This window comes from Pongo abelii, chromosome 16, assembly GCF_028885655.2.
Source record: "Pongo abelii isolate AG06213 chromosome 16, NHGRI_mPonAbe1-v2.0_pri, whole genome shotgun sequence".
NCBI lineage: Eukaryota > Metazoa > Chordata > Mammalia > Primates > Hominidae > Pongo > Pongo abelii.
In genome coordinates this window covers 60,342,347-60,354,398 of record NC_072001.2, presented here as the reverse complement: position 1 = coordinate 60,354,398, position 12,052 = coordinate 60,342,347, and the positions used below count along the sequence as shown (strand labels likewise).

Genomic DNA, 12,052 nt, shown 5'->3' with positions numbered 1-12,052 from the left:
TTTTGGCCAGGGGCAGTGGCTCACACTTCTAATCTCAACACTTTGAGAAGCTGAAGTGGAGGATTACTTGAGCCTAGGAGTTCAAGACCAGCCTGGGCAATGTAGGACCCCATCTCTAGAACAAATTAAAAAATTAGCCGAGGGTGGTAGTGCGTATCTATAGTCCCAGCTACTCAGGAGGCTGAGGCAGGAGGATCACTTGAACCTGGGAAGTTGAGGCTATGATGAGCCATGATCATGCCACTGTGCTCCAGCCAGGGTGACAGAGTAAGACCCTGTCTCAAATAAAATAAAAGGGTTAATGTTAGGCCAAGGCAAGAGGATCACTTGAGGCCAAGAGCTCAAGACCAGCCTGGGCCACAGAGAGATCCCATCTCTATGAAAAGTTTAAAAAACTAGCTGGGCGCATCTGTAGTTCTAGCCACTTGGAGTCTGAGGCAGTAGGATCGCTTGAGTCCAGGAGGTCAAGGTTACAGTGAGCTATGATTGCTCCACTGCACTCCAGTCTGGCCGACAGAGAAAAGACCTTATCTTTAAAAAAAATAAAAGAAATAGGCTGGATGTGGTGGCTCACCCCTGTAATCCCAGGACTTTGGGAGGCCAAGGTGGGCGGATCACTTGCGGTCAGGACTTAGAGACCAGCCTGACCAATGTGATGAAATCCTGTCTCTACTAAAAATACAAAAATTAGCCAGGCATGGTGGCGGGCACCTGTAATCCCAGCTACTCAGGAGGCTGAGGCAGGAGAATTGCTTGAACCCGAGAGGCGGAGGTTGCAGTGAGCCAAGATCATGCCGTTGCACTCCAGCCTGGGCAACAAGAGCAAAACTCCATCTCAAATAAATAAATAAATAAATAAATAAATAAATAAAAGAAAAAATGGTTAATTTTATGACTTTATATTATGTACATTTCACCTGAATTTTTTTTAAAGTTTGCACGTTTAAAAAGCAAGATGAAATGCTGTGAGGGATTCTTCGACCACAGTCTAGCTCCTCAGGAAGGCAGGACTTACTCTCCCAGCTGCTGGGTGATACCCACAGACAGGCCTCAGCTGTCAGCTCCTTCCCTTCCCTCCCCTCCCCTCCCCTCGTGTCCCCTCGCCTCCCCTCCTCTTCCCAGGTGTGGACCCCAAGAATTAGCTTGATCTTCCCAGGTGTTGACCCCAAGAATTCACCCTAAAGAAACCTCTTTTGTGCCAACCTCCCTCTCTGAGATGGCTTTCTGGGGACCCCTGCACTGCAATCCCATATGTGAAAGCTTTATGTACACATGCAAATAGTGGGATCATAATCTTACTGCCTGGGGACCGGAGGCCAGAATGTACTCTTTGTCCTCACGTAGGACAGACTGCAAGGGCCCCGGTGCCTCTGGTGTTTCTGTTTTTATCATCTGAGGAGCAGGTTTGCAGAGTGGGCCGTCTTGTAGCATTTTGGTTTCGCAGTTGCTTTGGAATGCTGCCAGGACAGGGCCTCCGACAGGGGGGAGCTCTGGAAAGACATTCACCCAACCACTCTGATCCCCCAGGTTACTCGTTCCAAGGCTTTTAAAAATAGAAGTGTGAAAACCATTTAATTGCCAAGACACTGTAAGGTTCTGACTTCTATGGCCACGGCCAAGTTGGAAATGCAGCCTTGGAGATGCATGTGGAAAACAAGTGCTTGTTTTTCCCCCTCGCCTCCCACTCAGATGCGGCAGTCACACTCGGTGAATGTCATCTTGTTCCCAGGCCAAGAGTCATGTGCTGGGCAGTGGTCACTGGACCATTGGTGTGGCAAAGAGGTCGGCTGTTGGTACTGTAATTACACCTGGCGGCGGGGGTTTCCGAAGCAGCCTTTCCTTCCACCTTTGAGCCCAATGAACCGGGCTAGAGATGGGAGTGGCACAGCTCAGGCCTTGGGAACTCAGGCAAGCCATGCAATCAGGGCCTCAACATTTCTGCCGTCTTATCTTCAAAAAGCAAACATCAGAACAGCCTATTTCCACAGGTCCAAGCAAGTGTTTTGAAAAAGCATTTTAAGAGCCTGGGATACAGAAGGATAACATATCAAGAATGTTCTTAAATGCAGCAAATTGAAATGTGTGATATTTTGCAGAATCAGGCTTGACGTTTACTTTGGTGGAAATTATGAGGGCAGAGTAGGCTGAGCACATGATGATGTAAACAAGATGTCGCTGTAGAGGAGAAGGAACAGGCTTTTCCAAAGCTACAAAAAGCTTTCGTTTCCGTCTAGTAATTGATAAGCTAAAGACAAACCATTTTCATGATTTCATTAAAGATCCCAAAGGAGTTTTCCACCTGAAACTTATCTCACCTAAATTTCCACATGCGCTGGAAATAATAAAACTGTTTCATTTAAAAGATATAATTCAGATTGGATTTTACTAATTTGGTGAGGCTTCCTCCACTTAAGAGAGATTGTAGTTGATGAAACGCCACGTCGATTATGTAAAATATTAAGACGATGATGTGGAAACAATATAAATGATATTACGTTGAAGGATGGTTGACTCAGTTTTGTTGATGGAGTGCAATGCCAACACCAGCTGGTGTCAGCTTCCCAACAGGTGCCACAGTGACCGCACTGAACGGCTGGGCCCCCAGAGGTGGAGAAGTGTCTCCAGGAAGAACTGCCGGGATGGGAGGCGGATCCCACTAAGCCTAACCCGGATTCAGGGTATAGCTGTGTCTGATAAATTTCTGCGCCATCAGCCTCCAGCAAAACATTTGCTGTTTTGTGTGGGAAAGAAAGGAAGCAATAAGAAGTGTGTTTGGGACTGGGCGCAGTGGCTCACACTGTAATCCCAGCACTTTGGGAGGCCAAGGCAGGTGGATCACTCGAGGTCAGGAGTTCGAGACCAGCCTGGCCAACATGGCGAAACCCTGTCTCTACTAAAAATGCAAAAATTAGCCAGGCATGGTGGTGAGCACCTGTGATCCCAGCTACTCGGGAGGGTGAGGCAAGAGAATCACTTGAACCTGGGAGGTGGAGATTGCAGTGAGCTGAGATCATGCCACTGTGCTCCAGCCTGGGCGACACAGCGAGACTATCTCAAAAAAAAAAAAAAGTGTGTTTGGGGTGAAGGTGCCTGGGAGCAGAGGTGAGAGAGGTGAGGAGCAGAAAGAGCCGTGTGGAGCCTGTTCCCCAGCCTGGCCCCAGGAGCTAAGTCTTTCCCTGGTAAAGAACAGCCTGGTGGCCATTTTCACAAGCGTCTTGGTGAAGTACAGAGCACAAGTCGAGGCTCCAGGCCTCAGTGAGAGAGCAGGACATGGACTGGAGAGCGGCCCTCATAGACTCACATGGAGCACAGTGTGCCCACAGGAGCACTGAAGCAATTACGGCACCGTTTAGCTACTTGGGAGGTTTGCTCTGAGAGGACACAGACCTGGAGGCAGCGCCTCAAAGAAGCCATGGCAGTGAGGGGACAGCACTCGTGTGTCCTTCATCATCAACACACACACACACACACACACACACACACACACACACACACATCACCCCGAGGCTCCAGTGGGAGGCGATGAAAGGACTGGAGTGGGCCCCGCGAGACTGCATCTGGAGGTTCCCAGGAGGGCCTGGATGCGTTTTTGGGGACCCTCTGTGGTTCTGGGTTTTGCGAGTAAAGGGGTCGATGAGGGAATGAATGCTCACAGAACTCTGTGGCTATGAACTTGACTAGCATTGTCCTGGCTTTCGTGGGAGGGTGAGACTGGGAAAAACAAGGCAGATGCAAATCCCGAAAAGCAGGCTTGAGATTCTATGGCTAAAATCCCCAGAAAGACTTCCCGCTTATTCCAGGCACTTTCCGGGAAGAGGGCCGGGCAAGAGAAGAGTTTGTAGTTCACATTGTTAGCAAAGGCAAGGCAGCCATGAGCATGTCTCACTCCGAGTTTAAACTCCTCGTTCAGGGTAGTTTTGGGGATATTGTTATTCTGCGCAAGTAACTCTGGGCTAAATGGCAATCAGGGTGGGATTTAGTGTTCCTCCAAAGCCCGCTCTGCATCTGGAGGCCTACGCAGAGAGGTATGCTTTGAAGGAGATGACACAGCTGCACCGTCTCCCCTGTCTCCCTTGTCTTCTACCCCCAGGAAAAACGTGGGCAAGGACTCATGGTCTTAGGGTGTTAAGACAGAGCCAAAAGGATCACCGCCAAAATGTGTAAGATTAAAAAGTGATCCTCCAGCTCCTTCCTATTTTACTAGCAGGAGAATCAATCGATGGGCTCGGCACAGAGACCTGACACTGGAGTGAGGGAGGGTGGCAACAGCTTGAATGATGCCAAGCAGCATTTTATCGTAAAAATTTTTTTTTAAATTTGCAGTTCACTTTGAAATACAGGAAGTCATTCTTTTTCAGAAAGATTCATCTTCCTCACTTTGTCCTCTTAGGCTTTTTGAATGAACATGACTACTTTGAGCAGGTACCAGCCAGATGAGCATGGCAAGAAAGTTGGGGGCTGAGGTAGGGGGTGTTGTAGGGGGGCCTGTGGGAGGTTAGCCTCTTTCCAAGAATGTTCAACCCAAGGACTGGATAAGCCTAGACCGGGTTTGTACAAGATTTCCCTATTGAACAGCATCCTCCACGGGGTTCCCCATAAACTCTGTTTATGAATCTAGAGCTGCAGTTATTGAATAATTATTGGAACATAGATCAGAATGTTTGGTTAAAAGAAGGCAGGTAAGGGCCAGGCATGGTGGCTCACGCCTGTAATCCCAGCACTTTGGGAGGCCAAGGTGGGCAGATCACGAGGTCAGGAGATTGAGACCATCCTGGCTAACACGGTGAAACCCCATCTCTACTAAAAATACAAAAAATTATCCGGGCGTGGTGGCGGGCACCTGTAGTCCCAGCTACTCAGGAGGCTAAGGAAGGAGAATGGCGTGAACCAGGGAGGCAGAGCTTGCAGTGAGCAGAGATTGCACCACTGCACTTCAGCCTGGGCGACAGAGCGAGACTCCATCTCACAAAAAAAAAAAAAAAAAAAAAAAAAAAAAAAAAAAAAAAGGTAGGTAAGGTCAGGCTAGAGACACAGTGGGTTAGAGAGCCCTAGGGGATGGGGTGCTGCTGGTTTCTACTGTAAACCTTGAGTTCAAAAAAGTATCCATCAATGTAGATCAAGGGGCTCTAAGTCCTTCCTGTTGACCATAACTATTTGCAAGGGCAGACCAAGCAGATACACTCACGGGCACCCCTCTCCCCCAGCAGCACCTCCATGCTGTGCAGGTCTCAGCGGCGCTTTGTTAGCAACCTGGGTCCCACCGTCCTGGTCTGCAGCCCTCTCAGCTCTGTCTCACTGTTGCTTGTCAGATTGTCACCCCACACAAGCTCATGGTCTGTAGTTCTGGCAATCATTTCTGTGAATGGAAGTGGAGGAGGTGGTGGGTGTATGGACTGATTTGAGTCCCCCTCAAATTCACATGTTGAAATCCTAACTGTAGTAATGCACAATCTGATTGTATTTGGAGAAGGCCAGGCGTGGTGGCTCACACCTGTAATCCCGGAACTTTGGGAGGCCGAGGCGGGTGGATCACTTGAGGTCAGGAGTTCAAGACCAGCGTGGCCAACATGGTGAAATGCCGTCTCTCCTAAAAATAGAAAAAATTAGCCAGGCATGGTGGCGCACGCCTGTAATCCCAGCTACTCGGGAGGCTGAGGCAGGACAATTGCTTGAGCCCCAGAGGTAGAGGCTTGCAGTGAGCTGAGATGGCACCACTGCACTCCAGCCTGGGCAACATAGTGAGACTCTGTCTCAAAAAAAAAAAAAAAAAAAAAAAGAGTCTTTAAAGACGTGAGTAAGGTAAAACGAGGTCATATGGTGATCCCTAACCCAATGTGACTGAGAGGAGATCAGGACACTGACAGGCATAAAGGGAAGACCCTGTGAAGACACAGGGAGAAGAGGCTCTTGACAAACCAAGGAGAGGGGCCTCAGAAGAAATCAGCCCTGTGTACACCTTGATCTCAGACTTCTGGTCTCCAGAATTATGAGAATACAGATTTCTGTGGTTGAAGCCCCCAAGCTGTGGTGCTTTGTTATGGCAGTCCTAGCAGGCTAAAGCAGGGGAGACGGGTGCTAGAACTCCTGAGAAGGCCAGCGCTGAGGACACATGGGAAGGGGTGGTCTGTAGAAAGACTATTGGGGAAGGCAGGGGTGCGCTGAGGACACATGGGAATGGGTGATCTGTAGAAAGACTATTGGGGAAGGCAGGGGTGGGGCAGTGCCAAACAAAGCCCTGGGGGCAGATCTCAGACCCGGAAGGAGACCAGCCCGGAAGGTGAAGAAGGGATTGCAGGGAGATAGATCAACCTATCAGGGAGGGCAGGGCGAACAGAGGGCCGCGTCTCCTGCCCCAAACCCCCTGATATATGGCCCCTCCATTCCAGAGGGGTCAAATCTATAACTGCTAAGAACATGAAGGAACAGCCAAAAGTACACAAGACCCATTTCGTAAGACATGAAACACAAGCCACAGTTCTGTTTGTTCTCTGACAATGTAAACATCATACATTTTTATTAAGAGAGAAAATAAAAAGCAAAGAAGCCACATGAAGCTCTCTAGGGAGCATCCCGTCACCGCCATGTGCAAGAAATCTGGTCTTCACCCGCATTTTAGCTCTGTTGGCCAGCATGATGTCCCGTCCAGGGCCACACTGGGATGTTTGTGGGCCCCAGGCATTTCTGCCTTCATGAACTCCTTTCTCTATCAATAGAATATTTAAAGTTATATTTTATGGCTGTTGGATAAAGATAAATAAGTTAATGCTGTCTACTAAAACATTTTCTTCAGCCTAAAGGTTAATGTCTTCCTTCTGATTTTAAAGACACAGAACGACTTCCACGGACGCCCAGGGCACTGTGGGCCTGGCACGGTGCCGACTGGCCAGCCCCATAGGGAACCTGCCCTGGTCACGGTGTGGGGGGCCCTGGAGTCAGCGCAGAAGGCACACAGGTCGGGAGGGAAGGGGTGGCCTGGGCCCCCAGCTAGCTGAGAATGGGTTCCAGCTCTTGGGAGCCGGTGAACCAGACTTGGTTCTTAGCAGATGGGGTGGGGAGCAGGGCACACGGAGACAAGGCCGAGATCCAGGGACTGGTGCTACCTGGTCCCTAGAGAAGGCAAGGACTGGAGGGAGAGCGCGGCGGGGCCTGCAGCCAAGGGACCTCCACACCGCGGCTCCTGACCTTCTCCTTGGGATCCTTGGCTCTTCCTTGATGAGGGGCACGACGGTCCCAGAGCCTGGGGCCGGGCTCAAAGATGGGGTCAAGCGGCCGTAGGGGGTGCGGCGCGGCGCGCTCCCGGAAAAAGGCAGGGGCAGGGGCGCGGGGCTGGGCAGTGCCGGCTCTTTTCTGATGGATCATCTGCCCCTCGGTTCGCCGTCCCCGGGCTGAGAACCCAGAGTCCCAGATAGCACCTCTGCTCGGTCACAGCCGCTTCCGACAGCAGGGGGCGCCCCGGCGCTGGAGGTGAGAGGCCGAGGGCCGGGGCGCGGGATCACAAAGGCAGCTGGGCCCAGAAAGAGCCCCGGGAAGAAGCCCAGTTGGAAAAATAAATCAAATATTAAAAATAATGCATCGTCCCCTCGCCCGCACCCCACCTCTGAAAAGCCCATTCCCGTCTGCGGCTCTCCCTCCTCGGGCTGTGCGCGTCCTCCCAGAAGGGCCAAGATACCAGCTCTCCCGACCGCGGCTAGGAACACACACGTGACGGGCAGGAAGCACTGGGGCGAAAGCCCGAGCTGCCCTCCCCTCTGAAGGCTGGGAGTCCAGAGGGTCCACCCGGGCCACTTGGCTACGTCTAAAAACAAACACGGGGAAAGGGAAGCAGAGACACACCCTCCAGAGAGAGCCTGGGGGGCTGCCTCTGAAGACTGCGCGCGGCTGCTCCCGCCCCCACGCCAGGAGCCCACTCGGTGGTCTTACTTGTAATGAAAACAAACGTGGCCCTTTCAGCAGCTGAGGACAAACATGAGACGAGCATAGTCAGGGACAGATGTTTAGGAGAAACAAAAGGAGGGTGTGTAGGAAGCGCAGGGCAAAGGCAGGCAGAGCGAGTATTGCAGCAGCCTTTGCTGCGGGCTGGGAAGTTTCTAACAATGCCGGACTCTTGGAAAGCACTGAGATTGCAGCATTTGTTTTGATAGCGAGGCAAGGAGTCACAAAGTCAGGCAAGGAGGGTCATGGAAAGCGGGGTGACAGAGGGAGAAGTCCCGGGCGGTGGCTCTCCTCTAAGGCCTGTATCTAGTCCTCATCTCTCTCCAACCTCTGTACAATTTTCATCCATGGAAAGTGAAGCCCAGAGAAGTTAAGTAACTTGCTTAAGGTCACACAGCAAGTTGATAAAAACAAACAAACATACACACACACACACAAATGAATCACGGCCAGGCACGGTGGCTCACGCCTGTAATCCCAACATTTTGGGAGGCTGAGGCAGGAAGATCAACTGAGGTCAGGAGGTCGACACTAGCATGGCCAACATGGCAAAACCCCATCCCTACTAAAAATACAAAAATTAGCCAGCGTGGTGGTGCATGCCTGTAATCCCAGCTACTTGAGAGGCTGAGGCAGGAGAATCGCTTGAACCTGGGAGGCAGAGGTTGCAGTGAGCCGAGATCGTGCCATTGTAGTCCAGCCTGGGCGACAGAGTGAGTGAGACTCCGTCTCAAAAAAGTAAAAAAATACATATAAAATAAAAATAAATCAAGAATGCAAGATCCAAGTAACTGGACTCCCAGTCCAGTGTTCTTGGTCGAGTTGCTCTTTGAGCCATTCAATCAACCAATAATTACTGGGAGCCAACTATGTGTTAGGCCTTACTCTGACCCTGATCTTCAAAGTGGTTTCTCAGGTGTTTGGTTCTTCCCATCTTCTTCCAAAATCCAATCCATACACCATATCTCAGCTGAGCTCCTCTGGTTCTTCTCTAGACCCACTCCCTCTCTGAACTGCAAGGCCATGCCTTTAATGGGCTTTTGGCATTCTGTCTCCAGACCTCCCTTCTCATCTGAAGGGCTCTCAGGGGAACAGAGAAAAAAACAGCCTGTGTCCAAACTGGCCCGTCTCAGGGACTGGGGGCTGTTACCCCCAGTGAAAGATGCAGACCTTACAGCGCTGCAGTACAGTAAAGTGACTCCTTCAGATGGCTGGATGGGTCTCTTGATCATTCCTGATCATAACATTTTGCCTTTGTTAAGTGCTTTCCACCTATCATGTTACCTTCTAACTACTCCCTTGGTTGGATACAGGTATTAGCCCCATTTCACAATTAAGAAATTGAGGCTTAAAAGGATTAAAGAGCTTTTTTTAGAGGAGAAACAGCTCTTCCTTACAGAAGGATCCCAAGTAATAAATGTGAATGCTCCCTCTCCAGGAGGTGGCACTTAATTCCCCTGTCCTGGAGTTTGACCTCGCTTAGTGACTGGCTTCTGATGAATAAAATGGGGAAAAGGAAAAATAGTAACTCCACAGTGGAGACAGCTGGCAGGCACCACCTGAACCAAGAGATCAAGGTTAACATCAGCAGTGATAAGTCCCATTGGTACCGTGTACCTCTCGAATAATGTGATGAGAAGGACATTTCACCTCTATGTGGCACCCAAAAGCATAACCCCAGTCTCATGGCAAAACACCAGACACACCCAAATTGAGGGACATTCTACAAAATCCCTCGCTGTACTCAAATGTCAGAAGTCAGGCCGGGAGTGGTGGCTCGTGCCTGTAATCCTAGCATTTTGGGAGGCCGAGGCAGGTGGGTCACCTGAGGTCAGGAGTTCGAGACCAGCCTGGCTAACATGGCGAAACCCCGTCTCTACTAAAAATACAAATTAGCCAGGCGTGGTGGTGTGCGCCTGTAATCCCAGTTGCTTGGGAGGCTGAGGCAGGAGAATCATTTGAACCCGGGAGGTGGAGATTGTAGTGAGCCAAGATGGGGCCACTGCACTCCAGCCTAGGCAACAGAGTGAGACTCAAACAATAAATAAATAAATAAATGTCAGAAGTCATGAGAAAATGAGGAAAGATTGAGAAATGATCACAGACTGAACACATCCTAAAATGCAACCTGGTATCCTGCATTGGATCCTGGAACTTGGAAAGGACGAGAGTGTAAAGAAGGTGAAATCTAAAAAGTCTGTAGGTTAGTTAAGACTAACATACCAATGTAAATTTCTTAGTTTTAATGAGTGAACGTGCTCACCTTCAGAGGGGAACTTGCCTCCTCTAGACCCCAGTGTTGGCAGGAAGGGCACAGAGCTCTCTGGGACAGCACCCCTTTTTCCGGGGAATCAACCAGCCATGGTTTTTTCTGAGCACCCCTGCAGTCTCTCTGGGCAAGGTGTAGTGATACATACTAGGGAGGAGATGGGAAGAGTTTGGCGTTGAAAGATTCTCCCATCTCATCTACAGCCTTTTTAGTCACTATTGAAAACGATTTTAAACTTCGAAAAATGAATCTATTTAGTTAGTATAAATAATCTAACGTATTTAGTTAGTCCAAATAATGAAATCCTTATTCAATGATTGAGGAAACTTTATGCCCCAATCCATATCCACCTCTACCAACTAAGAAGTGTGGTTTCTGCTTCTCAGTAGCAATGAGGTCTAAGCCAGCATTTCATCCGAGCTTAGGTTCCTAACCTGCGTTTGGCGTGGGAAGAATTCAGTGGCAGGTTAGAATGCCGGGAGACAGGAGAGCCACAGGCGGGGGTAGAGAGGGGACAGTCAGGACTGGGACACCGCAGCAAGCTCCCTGAGAAGGGAATGAACCTTCCTCCTCATTGCTCCAGAAAGGAACATGGAGGAGCCTGGAAAGGTGGGACTTCTGGCTCTGGGATAAGTGGGATCAGATATTAGACAGTCTTACTCTGATTGAATTATTTTCCCATTCCTAAACCAATCGCTGCAGCCGTGGGGATGAGGCACTGCGTAGCTTAGATGTGGAGGGTGTATTCTGGGGCCAAGGAGCAGGACCAGAACACACAAACCATGAAGACAGAGGTGGGTCCTGGAGGGATTGCTGCCAGAAGTCGGGTGGATAGATACGGGGCAGGCATAAAGCAACCACAGGAGACAAACTGCCAAGATGAACCTGTCTCGTTGGGTCCGAATACCTGCTCTTCCTGGATCCATGCACGCACCAACGCTAGGACAATCAGAGGGACAATTCGTTGTGCAGTGTACACAGACAGAGTCTTTTCGCATAGTGACACCCAGAGGCTGTGCTTACAGGAGGCTCAGCTTGGTTGTGTACAGGGTCTCATTGTCTTTCAGATGCTCCCTCTGCAGGATCTGAGGGCCCTTTCCTTCTGCCCATCCAGAATAATTGGCAAATCCCTGGTCTGGCAAGAAAAGGTAGGACTCAGAAGAGGAAAAGGAGTTGGAGAAAAGAGGGTGCCATGGAGGAGGGGTGGGGGATGAGGCAGCCATCCATGGAGGCAGCCCTGCAAGCTACGTGCAAAGGACACCAGGCATTGTGGAACAGGGTATAGGGCCGACTCAACACACACACCACTGCCCTGCCCCAGGCAACCTGTATGGGCCGAAAGAGATGACTTAAACTAGGAGTAAAGTACCAAACTGTACATTCTTTTTACAGCCAGCCCTCTGTATTCACGGATCAAAATATTCAGATAAAAAAATGAATGACAGCATTTGTACTGAAGTTGTACAGCCTTTTTTTCCTGTCATTATTCCCTAAGCAATACAGCGTAGCAACTACTTACATAGCATTTACATTGCATTAGGTATTATAAGTAATCTAGTCATGATTTAAAGTATATGGGAGGATGTGTGTAGGTTATGTGCAAATACCATGCCATTTTATATCAAGGACCTGAGCATCCATGGGTTTTGGTGTTCACAGGGCTGGGGGTGGCAGTGTCTGGGATCAATCTGCCATGGATAGCAAGGGACAACAGTACTCTGTGTGTGCTTGGCTGGCTAACACAGGAATATAATTTAGCAAAGAACTCTCTTCTCTACCAGGGAAGACTCACACTCATGAAGACTGAAGATTGAAGATGTGAAGATTTTTCTTGTAGTATAGTAACTTAGT

At 49.7% G+C, this 12,052-nt stretch overlaps 1 protein-coding gene across 2 annotated transcripts; it reads right to left on the bottom strand.

Moving 5' to 3' along the window:
• Window positions 1-6,475: 6,475 nt before the first annotated feature.
• Window positions 6,476-8,777, bottom strand: LOC100936193 (uncharacterized). 2 transcript variants are annotated; one of them, XM_054531560.2, is made up of 3 exons: window positions 7,921-8,777; window positions 7,183-7,795; window positions 6,476-6,703 (listed from the first exon to the last, which is right to left on the bottom strand). In XM_054531560.2, exons 1-2 carry the CDS (start codon window positions 7,976-7,978, stop codon window positions 7,356-7,358), a joined length of 498 nt encoding a protein of 165 aa, XP_054387535.2. In that variant the 5' UTR covers window positions 7,979-8,777; the 3' UTR covers window positions 6,476-6,703; window positions 7,183-7,355. The 2 variants fall into 2 exon arrangements, with proteins under 2 accessions (XP_054387535.2, XP_054387534.1); XM_054531559.2 differs by having other exon boundaries at window positions 7,596-7,795; window positions 7,921-8,767.
• Window positions 8,778-12,052: the final 3,275 nt, after the last annotated feature.

Bases quoted from the DNA above. Each gene is read 5' to 3' on its own strand.
- LOC100936193 (XM_054531560.2), bottom strand. From the start codon at position 7,978: ATGCTCGTCTCATGTTTGTCCTCAGCTGCTGAAAGGGCCACGTTTGTT. The intron at 7,796-7,920 runs GTAAGACCACCG...GTTTGTTTTTAG, and splicing joins CACGTTTGTTTTCATTACAA to ACGTAGCCAAGTGGCCCGGG.